The sequence below is a fragment of the Equus quagga genome, chromosome 17 (genome assembly GCF_021613505.1).
Source record: "Equus quagga isolate Etosha38 chromosome 17, UCLA_HA_Equagga_1.0, whole genome shotgun sequence".
Taxonomy (NCBI): domain Eukaryota; kingdom Metazoa; phylum Chordata; class Mammalia; order Perissodactyla; family Equidae; genus Equus; species Equus quagga.
This window is the reverse complement of record NC_060283.1, coordinates 58,783,570-58,800,292: the sequence shown is the minus strand read 5'-3', so window position 1 is coordinate 58,800,292 and position 16,723 is coordinate 58,783,570. Positions and strand designations below refer to the sequence as shown.

The window sequence follows — 16,723 nt, the reverse complement described above, 5'->3', positions numbered from 1 at the left end:
TGTATAGTTTTTATGTAATTTTATATAGTTTTCTCATCACTGAGCTGAGTAACTATATTACATGATTTAAAATATTTGCATGTGGAAAATATGTAGAAAACTCTTGCAATTTTTGTTTTTCACAATAGTTTTGAGTCATGATAAGCCTATCATGCAACTACTGTTTCTGGCATGCAGAAGCTACGGACTTCTCATCCTCTTAGCACCCTGGTGATCAGAGCGCCGTCGTCTCTCAGCTGACGACTACAGTAGCCTCCTCCTTGGACTTTGTTTCCACTCTTGCTCTGCTGGGCTCCATTTCCCACACAGCAACCATATGGAAGATTGGCCCTGAGCCAACATCTGTTGCCAGTCTTCCTGTTTTTGCTTGAGGAAGATTGTTGCTGAGCTAACTTCTGTCCCAATCTTCCTCTGTTTCACGTGGGATGCCGGCACAGCATGGCTTGACGAGCGGTTCTAGGTCTGCACTCGGGATCTGAACCTACGAATCCCGGGCCACTGAAGTGGAGCTCGCAAATTTAATCACTATGCCACCAGGCCAGCCCCCATATGGTCTTCTAAACAGTCACTACCACCCTGCTTAAAGTCCTGCAAGGATTTTTCATTATACGTTTTTTTTCCAGCTCTATTTATAACTGACATATAGCGATGTGTAAGTTTAAGGTGTACAGTGTGTTGATTTGACCCATTTACGTTTTGGAAAATCATTACCACCTTAGCATTAGCTAACACCTCCATTACACCACATAATTACCGTTTCTTTTTTTTGTGGTGAAAACATTTAAGATCTACTCTGTTATCAACTTTTAAGTACATAATACATTATTATTAACTATAGTCACCATGCTTTACATTGATAGGGTGGTCAGGGAAGCATCTCTGAGGAGGTGAGCGTGGAGGAGAGACTCAAATGATGTGGAGAGTGCAAGCTATGCAAAGAACCTGGATAAGCATGTTCCAAGAAGGTGCAGTGCTGTGCGTCTAGAGGCGCTGAGGAGGCAATGAGTTTGAGACTGACTTAGAGTAAGATACAGGAAGACTGCTATGAGAGCTGAGCTGAGCCAGGTCGTGTGGGATCCCGTACCCAAGTTGTACCCTATCAAAAATAGTGCCTTCCTCTTGCCTTGCTATCTTCTTCTCATTTCAAATTTTATATTAACCATATTAAATATGATATTAATTTAATAATTCAACAAATTGATATTCTCATATTAAGTTTTGTATTTTAATTAGGTGTTTGGTTATTGTGTGATTACCTCATTAACATGTAATTTTCCTGAGGATAGGGATTTTGTATGACCTGTGGCACATTGAGAGACCTCCCTGTGTCTCAGAATAAATATCTTATATCTTCCCTCCATCTCCAATCCCCCTACTACTGCTTAATTCAAACTCTTATATGCTGTCTCATTGATTATTGCATGATTGACCATCTATCTAATTTTCCTGTTTCTGATCATAACCTTCTACACCCCTTTCTCTGTCTCATATCATCATTCATCTCCTTGACCTTTCTCAGTGGTCTACTGTTAACAATGATAAAATTTATACTACATAGCCTGACAGACAAGATGCTTCATCATCTGGACACTTGCCTCTAGGCAGCATTTCCCACTACTCCTGTTTCTGGTATTCTGAAACATCCTTAATGTTTTCCAGTATGTCCAGTTCTCATACCTCCATGTCTTTGTGTTGCTGTTTTGTTTGTGTAGAATTATGCCCTTGTCCATCATGAATGCCCTTCAAGGTTGAAAGCAAGTTATGCCATTCTCATCTTCCATGACTTTTCTGATTTCTTAGGATCTTCCATAGAATCTCTTTTTGCCTCTATTAAAGCATTTATCATATTATCATCTAATCATCTAACTATATGTTGACATATTGGTTTCTCTCAATAGTACCTAAGACCAAAAATTGAGTCTTGCTAGTATTTGCATATTCTCAGCATCTGAAACCATGCCTATGACAACATAGGCATTCAATAAATCTTGTTAAATTTCACCATCAGAAGAGAGAATTTTCTAATCTCATATTTCTTTCTTGTACTGCGCATGCTTAAGGCACTTGCCTCACTTTTTTTTTTTAATTTTACTAAGGATAAGTGAGGATAGTCTCTATCTTATTTACAACTTGTTCCTGAAAAGACTTTTATTCTTTCCTAAGAAATTTTGGTTTCCTTTACCTTTAAGGTCTATGGTACATCAAAGGAGATATAGCTATGCATATCCTGAGTTTACCAAAAAAAATTTATGTTTTACTGAAATGTCTGTTTCCCTTTCCCCCTGTGATTAAAATGCCAGACATGGAGGATAGTTTGGGCTTTATATTTTATTCTAATTTATTTTTATAAATAAAACAGAGAAAAAGGATGAAATTAAATCTTGCTGCTTAGAAATTCTCAACCAAAATGCCCACTGGAAATACGGATCTCCATATGAAGGTAAAGGACAGTTGTTAATCGCCATTTTCTTAGAGAAAAGCAGTTTTCTAGAATATTCTTATATCACTGAGTTTTTTAGTCCCATCTGGAGTTCACATATTTTTGCATAGCTTAACTCTGAACTTCCTAACCTAAATTTGGAGGATTTTTTCCCCTTGATTTATCTCCTACTTTAGCTGAAATAAAAGGTTTTCAAAAAATCAAATAAGCAAATTCTTTTGGTCCCATACCTCGTTGGGTGAAGATATTGCTTTTTCCACCTGTTTCTGTCAGACACTCTTCAGTAGTCTCATCTGGTCTAAGAGGACTGGCCCTACTGGAGATGAGTAATCTACTGGTACTTGGTTTGGCCAAGTAGAGATCTATGAGCTGTGCTCTGAAAGTCCCATCCTGCATGTCCTCTAATCTGATGTCATAGTCTCCATCACTTTCTGTGTAGGCTTTCAGATATAATAAGAAAAACATTTCTCATTGTAATTATCAATGTCTAAGGGTTTTGAGGAACCTTATTAAGTAGATTTGTGATCTTTTCTTTGTTTTGAAACAAAAACCATTGTTTTGAAACAATAGGTTTCAATAGAGCCTTTAAAGAGAAGCCAAAAAAAAGTCCATTCGCTGGCCCATGGTTGACAAGCCATTTCTTTGTCTGTAGACTTACTTTGGTACTCAAGTTCTTCAGCATGGAATTGAAAAGAATCTTAAAAAATGTTTTAGAGGTTAACAGTCACAGAGACAAGAAGATTCTCCAGATTTTTCTATTCATTTCATCTATAAAAACATTAAGGTGAATTCTTGGGTTTGTAGATTAAAAATCTAAAAACCTCAGAGCGCCAAACAAAAGCTCAGACAACACCTACCTGAATGAAGGAGGTTTAAGCTGCCCTGTTCTTCTTGCCTCAGTACATCTGGAATCCCAGGAAGGCAAGTAGCAGTCCACAGTGGCACTTTCTCTTTTTACTTTTCAGAGATGCTATCACCTATAACACCTCTAACCTGCCCAGAAGTTTCTCATCAGCCTCTTCTGTCACCTTCTCTCCCCTTCTCCTATTGCCATTAAAAAAACATAAAGTTCCTGTGCTTTGTCAACGCAATGGTTAAGATAAAGTGTGAAAATGTATTGGGTTTAATTAAAAGGTAAGCATTACATAATGAATATATTTTAAAAATTAATATACCTCCTCAAAATTTTTATGACTTTCCTAGTAATGTGTTTTATTTCAAAATTAATTTAACATTTTTTACATTTCAAATCATGTTTTTACTTGCTTTTAGCCAGGTCCTATTTGCCTGATTTGCCAATGATGGGGTCTATTTTTATATCAAAATGTTTTACCTACCAGCCCACAATAGAATATTGCCACCTCCATCCCTTTACGTACATTAAGACTTTTACATATGACACTAGAATATTTGTCTTGGTAGAAAAATCAATTATGGTGCATATTTGTTTACTTAAATATTTTTTCTAGCTCAGTTTTTCCCATCTCATAAACACAGACTAATTACATATATTTTAGGCCTGGAGGATTTAACAATTTATGTCATATCATATCACCCCAGAAGGTTAGCAGAATAGAAGTAGCAAGCCATAAAAATTGACCTGATTTCTAGAGTTTACTCCAGGGTACACAAAGATATATCTGCTGAAAGATATAAATCAAACAGTATATGAAGACTGACCCAATTGGATCAGACCTGAGTTATGAGGGAATTCCAAATGATGAGGATTCTGTGTGCTTCCTTTTTGGCCCAACTCAACCGATATAGTGAGCAAGATTACTTTCAACTTAACTCAGAATTCCCCTGAGTCACAATTACAGCCAGCAGTGGCACAGCCCACATAGCACATAGCCTGCCCTAAATTCAAAAAAAGAAAAAGAATGAGAAAAGAAATTGATCTGCTTTATGTGAATCATACTTTACTTTTATATGACTCATATTTCACCTTTCTCTAGAAGAAAATTAGTATTTGATATAATTAACTAGATTTTGGATTCTCCATGGATGTAGTAGTTTAGTATGTTAATATGTATTAACATGTATTAGTATGTAATACAAATATTTTGCGTCCATCCACTTTATTTTAAATATATCACTCAGAAGGTTTATATTCACGTGGCACCTGTGGTGTCCTTTAGTATTGCATTTACTGTGTTATCTTGTAACATATATTTTTCAAACACATCTGCCCTCCTCAGTATAGTGTGAGCTATTTGTGGCCAGAATCCATATCTTAATCATTACTATATTCCTAGTGCCTAAGAGAATCCTTGGTATAAAGCTTGTATTTAATAAATGTTTATTGAGTAAGATTCTAGAAAGCATGATAAATAAATTGATGATTGATAAGGATCTGAAAATTAAATAAAGTCTCAGTGCGTGCTTGTTAAGCCCAATTTTTGAGTCATTTAGGCTCTCTGTCTTTTTCTCAACATTCTCCATTTCCTTACTTCAACGTCTCATCAGGTGAATGCAGATCCGACTAGGCTCATGTGTCTCTGTAACCTGCCATCACATCTCAAAAAGAAAGTGGCATCTCAAAGAACCTCATGGGGCTCATGCTGGACAACACCAAACAAAAGAATTCCATTTTGCATTGTTCATCAAAAATCAATCAATATTCCCTAAGACTGTCTAGTTTAACAAAAAGAAACTCTTCAGAACATGAGATGTAACTGGACTACACGGTAAACTCAAGAAAATAATATGGTAAATACCTGTCAAAAGAGGACAGAATGTGATACTTTCTCATTCTCCTCACAGCAAACAGATGGATAGAAGGTATGTAAGTAGGTAGATGACAGAAAGATAGATAAAACAGAGAAACTTTAATTTATTAGGCCGTCTGTTGGAAGAGGGTTAAGTTTTGTTTTAATTCACTAAGTTTTTGAACGTAGAATCTGGCCTCTCGTTTCAGTCGGAGTCACGCTACCACAGTCCAGGTCTGCGCGCTCCTTTCCTAGAGCGACTTTCTGAGAGAGTCTTCTCTCTTTAGTCATCCCTCCGTCCAGTTTACTTTTAATGCTATTGCTGGATCAATCATTCTAAAAACTAAACTTGGTTATGCCACTCTCTTCTCTCACATCTTTTGTGGGAGCCCCATGGCCTTCAGGACAGAGTCTAGGCGTGGCTTCCTACCTCCCTTTAGATTCTGCCATTCCCTGCCTGTCAGCCTCATTTCCCCATGTCCCACTTCACTTTGGACCATAGTGAACAATCTTGTGCCTTACACACATTCCTCCCTCATCCGTTTAGCAGATGTTTGTTGTTGAGCCTACTCTGTGCTACACACTGTACCCGGTGCTGGAGGGGCAGAGGTAAAATGCACACAGCTCCCCCTCCAAGAGCTCACAGCCTCCGGAGGAAGACAGACAAAATTGGGGGGAATGTCTAACACAGAATGAAAACTGGGGTTTTGGGATGCCAAAAGAGTGCTCATTATGATATCTTCCTGGAAGGTGTTTCCTAGCCCAAGTCAAAAATAACATAGGCTGTGGTCATCCAGTCTCTTTCTTCCTAAAAAGTTTCCCCTCCTTTCTTTGGGTAACTCCTTCCTGTCCTTTAGTCTCAGCTCAGGTGTTACCTCCTCCAGGAAGTATTCCTTGACTTCCTAGTGTGGTAGGAGCTGTCCATGTGCCTCTACAACTTCCTGTCCTTATCTGCATCGCAGCAGGTTGCACACTGTATTTTTGTTGTCAGTTTGTCTCTTAACTCCTTCAGCATAAGGGCTGTATATTTTTTCTTGTATCCCCAGTGCATTCCCTGTGCTACACAGAGCCTTCCCATTAAGGTTTTGGAGACATTTTTGAAACAATTAATTGTTTAATGAATTTACATTTGTAATCTTAGAGTTGGAAGGCATTTTAGCAGTCATATTGGCCAGCGTCCCACCAGTCAAAACCAAAATTGATTCTATAATGTTCATGATAGGATGGACATTCAACTTCTGCTTCAATGCGTCCACTGACAAGGAGTGCATTAAGTTCAAAGAAATGCAGAAAACAAGTGCTGTGACTGTGCTGTAAGTCCATATACACTTACTATACTTGGAATAAGATTTTAATCTAAACATCTTAAGAGGCAGAGCTTCAGACACAGGCTTGCATTTGTGGAGGGAACATTGTTCATCAAAAGATGAAGTGGCAGGAAAGAGAACTTAGAATTCCTTCATCCTTCCTTCTGTCTTAAATAGCTAATGCAGATCCCGTTCATGGAAAACCATAAAGTATTTAGTTTTTGAATTTATGCTTTATACATCCTTGACTTCTAATTCTCCATCCCTTTTTTTTTCTTTTCACAATTGCCATTTTCTTCTCCAACTTTTTGGATTTTGTTTCTTTGTTTTTTGTTTTTAATTCTAGCATCTTATTTTGTGATATAGAGCACAGCCTCCAAGTTCCCCTGGGTCATGGGCCTGTTCCCACCTTGTATAGGGAAATCTCTTGAAGTGGCTTGTCCTCAAGGACTTAATGTTGTTTTTAGATTATAGCCACTTTAATGCCCAGCCAGCCTTCCCCATAATGTGGATCTCAGGTCTCTGGAACTAAAGGATCTTCATTTGGTGGTGATGCAATACTTACGACCTAATTTTTCCTTTGACATATCTGTCATTCTATTGTATATTCCTCAGATTTGTACCCAAAGAAGACTTCCTCTTACAGTGTTTTGTTCTGTGACACTGGATAAAGTCTGGCAGGTCTGGAGTCAGATTTCAAAGTGGAAAAACTTTAAAACAAAATCATTAATTCTCAAAATCCAAATCACAGTTTTCCTCTTTTTTTATCCTGATGCTTAAATTTATGCTTATTTAAGGAAAATTTCATTGAAATTATGATGCTTGAATTTCTCCTTATAGAGTAAAAGAAAACTGCAATGTAGGGATCAGAAGTTACCTCCTCGGTGGTTCAGTAGTTGGTTGTGCTCACGAAACCAACGCTCAGGTGTAGTGTCATGTCTCAGTTTGTGCATCCAGTAAGCGGGACAGCCAGGGTTCAACCTTAATTTTCTGGTTGGAAATCTATTGCTTATTCCAACATATCCCCAGTACCTAAGTGTAGGTTCCTTACTTAAATATCTTCAGGAAAGGCTAAAGCTTTAGAGCATTTTAAGTATTATTTATTTCTGTTATGTATGTGAGATATTTATTAGTCCTCTTATGTAGTGTGAAAAGGAGCTCAGGAGTAATACATAGCTGTGAAGTATAAGTTGTGCACCATGGTCACAGAAAGCACCTTACCCAGTTTAATAGGGTAGATTGTTATCGATAGGACCATTTGTGAAGTTAGTGTTATTATCTGGATTGGATTCTCTTTCTGGTTCCAACCTCATTCTTCCTATCTCCCTGCTTGGTGAAAGAGCAGGCCATGGAATGGATGTTAGTAGATTTGGCTTCTCATTCCAAATCTCCCTGGAAATGTCTAACTTGGTCCAATAATTTACTTTCTCTAGCCTCAGTTTTTCAGTATGGGACCAGCCATGCACTGAATCCTATTGCTAAAAATGTTCACGTAAAAGCCATAAAATAACAACAAATAATAGGTAGCATTTACTGGGCACTTCCAGCTTGCCTGGAATTATGCGTTATTTGTATTATCTCATATAATTCTACCAATAACCTAACACTGGCTTGTTGTCTACTCTGTGTCCATCATCATCAGAAATAATTATGCAGACACCAACTCTCTTCATATGAATTGTTTATTAGTCATGATGTGTGATGAAACTGAGTCATCCTTGTAGGTATTTTACAGTCAACCTGAAAAGAGTGGAGAAACAAATGAAACAAATATGTAGATTTCCAACTTAACTTTTCATGTCATCAAGAACTTTTCCCTCAGTTTTGCATAAAAGACAAAGAGAAGGAATGCAGGGTGATAGGAAGTTAGTCAACAACTATTTAAGCTTAGAACTCCTCAGCATTTATAAATAAAGATGTGGATTCTATATAAACTTCTAATGTTGTTAGGGACGAAAACAAAGTTTCTGTTTTGTATTGCTGGTATGCATAGTAATAGTATAAGATGTAATGGAACCTACATGGAAAAAGGAAACAATATTCGTGTGCTTAATTGTGTTATATAACTAGTTGTTTTAGTCTCTTGTCCGTTCTTGGATACGTAGCAGTATAAAATTATCCTCCCAATGTTTTTATTGAACTGGCACATTACGTGATGATAGAACAGGACTTATAGAAAACATTCTAGAACTGTCTGTGCCAAGCACATTATGAAAATGGAGGCGTGCCTATCTGGCACAATGTATTTTTCCTTTAGATTTTCTAAGCTTTCACTGTTTCCCCTTTTGCCAGTTTTTGAGAGTATTTGATGCTGCCTAGTAGTAACTGTAACCAGGGAGTATCTCTGTGCTTTGTGATCTTTCTAATATTGTAATTCTAAGAAAAAAAATGAGGTTCGTGGTAATATGAGAATCCTGAGGGAAAAAGTTCTGCTGTACTAAATGACATTTTCAGCACACATCTCAATTATCTAGATATTAAATCATTGAATTACTTCTTTGAGAGCTTTACTAGTTTAGAATTATCTACCACACATTGACACTGTGCCTATTACCTGACATCCATCTCCAAAATGATCTCACAGGTAAAGAAAATTATATCACGTGGTCTCTGTTATGTATTCTAAGACTTTTTCAGGTCTAGTAGTTTGTTCTACTTGGGGTTATTTTTCATGGGCTCTTAATGGAGTTAGAATTTGGGTCCCAATTCTTCTACTGTGACTGAAAATTAGGTTTCAAAACCACTCTCCTCTCACCAGTTGACGTGTGTTGGCCAAACATCCATAGCTAACAGAACCTTTTTTGCCTGTGTCTATCTGGAGGTAGGAAGCTGACAATTAATTCGTTCAATATTCAACAAATATTTAAATCCAACTTGTGATTAAATGGCTCTTTGGTTAGCTTGTATATTACTGTCATGTTTTGGTTGTGTGCATCTTACTTTTGCCCAACCGTTTCCATACTTTGAAGGAAAAATAAGAAAATTTCCAACTAAGTAGGTAGAAAATTAGAAAATCGTTTCTTTTTAGTAAAATGTATCTCTGATTTACATCCTTAGCCCTGGATTTGCTCTGAGAAAAGAAATTTATCAGTAGCTCAGAAAAACAGCAGAACTGTCAGGGACATTTTCTTCCGAGTGTTTCCGCTCCCTTCTTATTTCTTCCCTTTCAACAGTGGAAGAAATGTGACAGCTGTACCTTATTTTCTCATATCTGCAAGCCCTCAGGGTGTATGTGCTCAGGGACTACTGTTTGGTCACTTAAATAAATATATTTATTTGCTACTTGCTTTAAAGAATAGAAAATACAAGAACTATGAGAACATATCAAACTATTTTTTTATGTACAATATGCAGGCAGTTCAATGATAACTGTAGGTCCAGATGAAAATGCTTCTCTTTTTAGACTTTAAACACATGAAGTTTTAGTGTGTGCATATGTTTTATGTTCCTTAGAACCAACAAAAGTGTGTTATTTGGCCACCTCCAAAATAATAAGTCCTTTGTCATTTTAAAGTTATCATTCGCTTATTAGCAACATTTGCTTGGATGGTAATTAAAAGACAGTTCTGGGGATGATGGATAAAGGAGAATTGCTTTTTTGAAAAGCAAAATAATGTTATTTTTTTCAAGAAATCATATTTTCATTAGAGTTTTTTAACCTAAAACCTACCTAAAATACCTAGAATGTTAAGTAAGGTTTTTAAAAACATTTTTCATGGAAAAGATTGATGTCTATTTTGTATTTTATTCACTTTATACACATGAAGGATAACATGAGAGCTATTGTGTGTTAAATAATACTATATAATTTTCTCAAAAGAATGATACCCTAAAGTAAAATGTTGGAAGGCAACAGGCACAGTTATTATTCATTTATAATATATGTTCTGCCTGATTTGAGAAAAGATTTGATGATGTTTTATAATTAAATTATATATAAAATAAGAAACAACACAGTACCAAAGATTTAGAATGAGGTAAATACTACAGCTAAGCATTAAAGTTCCTGGTAATTCAGGGAAAATGTGGGGACAGATAGATTACCTGATTGTCTACAAAATATCAGAAATCAGGAAAATACATCTTATTTCTAAATTCCAATATAAATTAATTTGTTGTATCTATCTTTTTGCACGGAACAATCATAACACAAGAGACAATGTTTTCAATAGTGGTTTTACAGACTCAGCAGTAGGCTTTTGGGTTGCCTGTGGACAAGTCCAGATTTTTTTCACACACACCAAAATAGGAATTTACTTAAGTATCTGGACAGATGCTCAAGTAAAATTACAGTGTTTTGAAACATAGACCATTATAGTCTTAGGCCTGGAAAATTTTTAAAGCAGATACATTTAAATACAAGAGAATCTCAATATAGTAGAAATCTAATTATTGATGTTGTAATCAATGTTCTAGAAATCTGATAAATAATAGCAGTACTGACTGACAGACCTACCCATAAGCTACAAAATGAGACTCCAAGAGCCTACATTATCATATTAGACAAAAACTTTTCTATTAAGTAATTGAAAATTAGAATTAGAATCTATTTGTCCCAAAGCATGAATTGAATTTTGCCATGATAGGCATGTTTTGTGTTCCGTTGGATATTTCCTTTTTTCTGTTCTTTTGTTATTGTTGGTCCTTCCACTCTTTTACTTGCTTTCTCTGTCCCCTTCTCTTTCTTGGTGTTTCTTAACTAGAATTATCTAAGAGATTTAGCTACTTGTAAGGCTTCTGTTCACGGTCCTAAAACCTTCTAATCAATATGGGGAGAAGTACTTATTTTACTCTGCAACATTAGACAGGTTACATTAAGTCTATCTAAAAATAAAACTGAAGAATTTTATGTATATTAAATAGACAGGGATTAATCCATATACCATTTCAACTTGGAATTTAATCTGTAGAAAGACTGTTTTCATTCTGGTTATAGTGGCATTTATTATGACGATAGAAGATAATAGAGGTTGAATCTTCAATAAGTTTGAAATCTGATCAATACCTAATCATACAGTTTGGTTCATTTCATTGGAATCAAAGGTTGACAGATTGTCAAACACTAAAGAATCTTACTTTTTCATAATTATCCATCAGTAAAATGAAGCAGAGAGTAGCAGTGTTCATTGGGTCAACAGCTGGGCTGAAAGCATGCATGTTCTTCCTGAGGAGCGTTAGACTGAGAGAACCAGACCTAAGGTTTTATTGAGGGAAAATACTGAAATTTTAAGAACTGGAATTTTAAAAGCTGAAATTTCGATGAAAGAAGAAATAAGTCTGTCCTTAAACAGCTTTCCGATATCAAGAGGAAATTGTTTATTAGCAAAGGATAGCAAAGATTGAAGTTCACCACTCAAGTCCATAACTAACATTTCTGATGGCACAAGATCTTCTCTTAGCTTTTTTTCTCCAACTGTCTATCTTAATTGGGAAGAATATAGAGCCCTGATCTCATTTTGATAAAAATCGAAATTTGAACTTCTTGGATTTCTTTTTTAAAAATCCATATTCAGGTAGCTGTATCTTCATTGGTATTTGTGTTTAGCCCAAGCATCTAAGATTCCATTGTAATTTGTCATAAATTGTAAAGCAATGTCTTGGACTTTGTAGATCTTTTTAAACTTACTCAGGAATTTCTTTGCTCACGTTATCAAGCTTGGCGTTTGGGGGAGGGACAGCGAGGAGGGCTCACGTAGCTCCTCAGTTTGCTTCTTCAAAAGAAGATTGTGTGGCAGGTCTCCAGCGTTAGGATGTGTGATCTTTGGCTATGGAAAGAGGAGAATCTTCCCCTTTACACAGCAAGAATGGAATGTTAACAATTCCACGTACCTCTCAAGTTGCCTTTCATAGTTGTGGAGGTGATTTGGCTTTATCTCAGCCTTCTTATCTTATTTAATCCACATTCACAGTTTTCAGAGAGATTCAAGTAAAAATAATATTATACAAAAGGAAGAAGAAATTAAAGGAATCTGTGATCACTGTTAGCTAGGTTGTAATATCATTTTGAAGAATGAAGATAATTTGTGACCCTAAAACATTGATTAGGAACTTAAATGAAATTTACCATTCTGTGGGTGATATTTTAATAATAGCATGTTGTGATTATAAGTAAGTGTGGTCAAATAGTGTCTCCTTTGGTTTTAGCAGCTTTTCCCTAGGGCAGAAGAAAATCTTTCCAAAGCGTATTTTCTGTCAAAGTAGTGTCGTCAGAGCAATGCCAATTCTAGATTGAAATCTCCTAAAATTATTGTCACTTAATATATGGTTAGACTATGTACATTTCAAAAACCCAACAAATTAGAAACTGGTATCTGTTTAATCTGTGTACATTCTAAGGAGTAATATCTGAATAGTTGCATCAAGAAGCCAGATTCTGCATTTTAGGTGATAAATTCACTTTATTTGTGTCTCTGGTATTAATTTGAAGTCAGCATGGTAAGCCAGCCCTTTCTTCTTCCAAATTAGTTTCTTTTGGTTAATTGAAAAGGAAGAATCCAAAATCTAGAGCATTCAGTGCTAAGAAGTTCACCTTCCAAATGTCTGTTCTCCAGTTAACATGGGCTAATGTGCAAACCTAAGTTTTTCCCAGATGACAACAGAAAAAGTGTTCTGTGGCCGATTGGTTGGGATGCTTTGCACATCACTGCCCCTCCCTGAGATTCCAACATCCAGTAGTACCTCCAGAGCTCTCTGAAAGCTCATACTATACATGCCCATGTAACTCAGCATTTCTCAAGCTTATTTGAGCTCTTTACCTGTGGTGGTCTTCCTCCCAAAAACACGTCACCCAAGAAGGCCATCGTGCAATTTTCCTGACCAGTATTTCTCAAGGTCATCAAGAACGAAGAAAAACTGGGTAACTCTTACAACCAGGAGGAACCTAAAGAGATATGAAAACTAAATGTAATGTAGTATCCTGGATGCAATTCTGGAACAAAAAAAAAGGGTGTTAGGTAAAAACTAAGTTAATCTAAATAAGCTGTGGACTTCAGTTAATGACAATGTATCAATATTGTTTCATTAAAAGCCTATTAATTCTTTAAAAAAGCAACATTAACAAGGCACGTACTTCTTTATGTGAAACTTTTTTCTATTTATAACTGTTCACTTTGCATGAAAAATAGATTGGACCATACAAGAATAAGGAAATTTTAAGGAAGCTGTTCTGGTAAAGACAAGAAAGCATGGAAAGATAAGGATGCTGAGCCAAGAGTCCCACTATCAATAAAATGTTGTGATCCGGAAGGTCACCATTTGAATCTAGACAATTTCTTTAGTCAGTTAGACATATGAAGATGACACAACTCAGAAGAAACACAATCCTTAGACTCCCGAATTAGGTCCTTTGATATTTGCCTGGAAGATAATGGCAGAACGGAGTCTAGAACCTTGCAGAGTGGTCCTTACAAAAGATGTAGCTGAGTTTTCACATGTACACATTGAGTGGTTAATTCTGAGAATGCACCTCTCTGTTCGGGCTCTCGTGTTGCAGACATTTGCCATGTCAGTCCTATACAATATCTGGAGTCAGGTTGGGGAATAACTTTTGTTATTGTACTTGCCAAGTTTTCAGGCTTCTGTTCCTATGCCAACAATCCCAGGAAAACTGCTTAAAATATTTTATATGTAATGACTGGTGGTATAATGTGTGGTGCTAGAATTATAGTAACAATAACAAAGGTGGCAACCACCTCGAGCATGCCAGGGGCTGTGCTGAGCCCTTTATTTTATTCTGTTTAAACTTTGTAACAAATGAATAAACTTGGCGTTGTTGTCCTCGTCTTACAGCTGAGGAAACACTCTGTGCACATAGTTCTTTGCACATCACCAGTGATGTCAGGACGCTCTGTGGTTTTCTCACTAGCCCTTCAGTCAGTGTCTTAAAAGCTAAACTCCTTTTAATACACAGTATCTGGAAAAGCATATCCATGTCTGGTTTGAATTGAATGCCCTTGAAACTGAAAGGGCTAACATGTTGGCTGTTGTCTTTTCCAGGTTTCACTGAGAGTTGTGTTTTTAAGAGTACTTGGAGTAATTTCCCATAATCCAGCATTTCCCCCCAGCCATTCCTTTCCCCCCCATTTTCTACCTAATTTTCTCATACTGCAGGTTTTCCCTATAGCGAAGGATTCCTTGACTCTGCTGTGTAGTCAACATCATGTCAATGAAAGGTAGTTAAGATGTGTCCTTAGGCCAAACACTAAGTTTTTTTTAAAGAGTATATGTAGATTGATGATGATCTTCTATTAAAATAGATATGCCAGAAAAGATCTACAAAACCAAGGTGTTAACCATGGCTAACTCTTGATATTAAAAATGGGTTTATTGAACTTAGTTTTTTGATCATAGCTGACCACTGAGTTTGCTATAAATTTGCCCCATCTGGGTGCTCTTAATATCAGGTCAGATTTCCTCAAAGTGATGGCTACTGTTTTTCCTTTTCCAATCACAGGAGGGGTCACAGGGCATTGAAGAATGGCAGATGATCGGAAAGATGAAGCAAAGGCGCCTCACTGGACCTCAGCTCAACTAACAGAGGCATCTGCACACCCACATCCACCTGAGATCAAGGAGCAAGGCGGGGCAGGGCAAGCACTTGTCCGAAGCGCCAACGGATTCCCATACAGGGAAGATGAGGAGGGTGCCTTTGGAGAGCATGGGCCACAGGGCACCTATTCAAATACCAAAGAGAATGGAATCAACGGAGAGCTGACCTCAGCCGACAGAGAAACAGCAGGTAAGTAAGGGCTTTTCTGTCACCAGTGCCTGCTTTGTGCCTTGAAGTCTGCTTAGTCTGAAAGTGAATTAATTTACAGCACTGATCCTCTTTCACGGGTGGTAGGACTGAAATTCTAGTCAGTCAGGGAAATAGACACCAAAAGGAGAGAAGACTCATGCGAAGTATCCTGACATCCCCCAAATTAGTTTTAGTTGTGGGAATTCTCAGCCTCATCTCCCTAATTTAGTTGTGGGTTTCTTTGAGGAAGATTAGCCTTGAGCTAACATCTGACGCCAATCCTCCTCTTTTTGCTGAGGAAGCCTGGCCCTGAGCTAACATCCATGCCCTTCTTCCTCTACTTTTTTATATGTGGGATGCCTACCACAGCATGGCCTGTCAAGTGGTGCCATGTCCGCACCCGGGATCCAAACCGGGGAACCCCGGGCCACCAAAGTGGAATGTGCGTACTTAACCGCTACGCCACCGGGCCGGCCCCTCCCTATTTAGTCTTTAACACTTTAATTTTAATACACAGACAAATGGTGCAGTGTATATGTGTTTTGCTAGAAAATGTTGGTATTGAAAGAAAACTTCACAAACAGTTTCATGTTGATTCTCTTGAATGACATTGGACCTAAATCCAATTGATTGATTAGAAGCATATTTACTTTTTAGGGCAGAAAGGAATGTAGATTCCATCTCCCGCCTTCAAAAAGAGAAAGGAAAAAAGAAAAGAAGTAAAACAAACACATGTACATTCTCAGGAACCATTTCATACTTCCTTGGATAGCTTAAGAACTAGTATTTGGTGCTTGAAGGAGAACAGTATAATTAACTCTTTGGTGCTTCCTTTCAAAGTATGATTTCTACCAATAGTCCTCTTTACTCCATCATTGGTAATATTGTTATTAAGGGCAGAGTCATTATATATATATATTAATGGCATAGAGAACCACTAGCCTGCACTATAATATTCTTCACCATTATTTCCTTTTTTCTGTAATTCAGAATTTAATGTATTTGAACACAGTAACTTGCAGACATGCTACCCTAAAAAAATAAGTAAACTGCAAGGAGTAAAAAAGGCCATGCCCCTTCAAAATCATCCCTAGCTTATTCAAAGATTGGTTTTCTACACTCCATCAGTTAGTCAGCAACGCTTATTGACTGTATGCTCTGTTCAAAAAATGTATTTATATTTTAATGGGGAAATATGAAAGACATTTCAAATGACTGAGGAGAAATTACAGAAGTACATAGTATATTTTTAAAAATCCGCTCGTTCAACAAACTACTGTTGGCATTTTCTAAATGCAAGGTGTTGTGTTAGCTTCTGTGCCAGGGTGTGTGCAAGGAATGGTCTCTGAACTTCATGGAGCAGAAGATCTAGTAGAAAAAAATGAGACCTGCACATATAATTAATTCATATACAAAACACATGCATTCAGTGCTAAATGTGCAGTGTAGAAAGGCAAAGTTGAAGAGGGATTATTTCTATTTAGGGTCAAAGTTCCGGACCTGTGCACAGAAGCGTCTTGAGGGGCCACAG

At 37.0% G+C, this 16,723-nt stretch overlaps 1 protein-coding gene across 30 annotated transcripts in view; it reads left to right on the top strand.

Moving 5' to 3' along the window:
• Window positions 1-16,723, top strand: part of MAP2 (microtubule associated protein 2) — a 300,372-nt gene that overhangs the window by 197,036 nt on the left and 86,613 nt on the right. For all 30 annotated transcript variants that reach the window (XM_046643368.1, XM_046643363.1, XM_046643350.1 and 27 more), the window contains one exon: window positions 14,908-15,192. In XM_046643368.1, coding sequence (XP_046499324.1) covers window positions 14,931-15,192 — 262 coding nt within the window. In that variant the 5' untranslated portion in view covers window positions 14,908-14,930. The remainder of the gene's footprint in view (window positions 1-14,907; window positions 15,193-16,723) is intronic.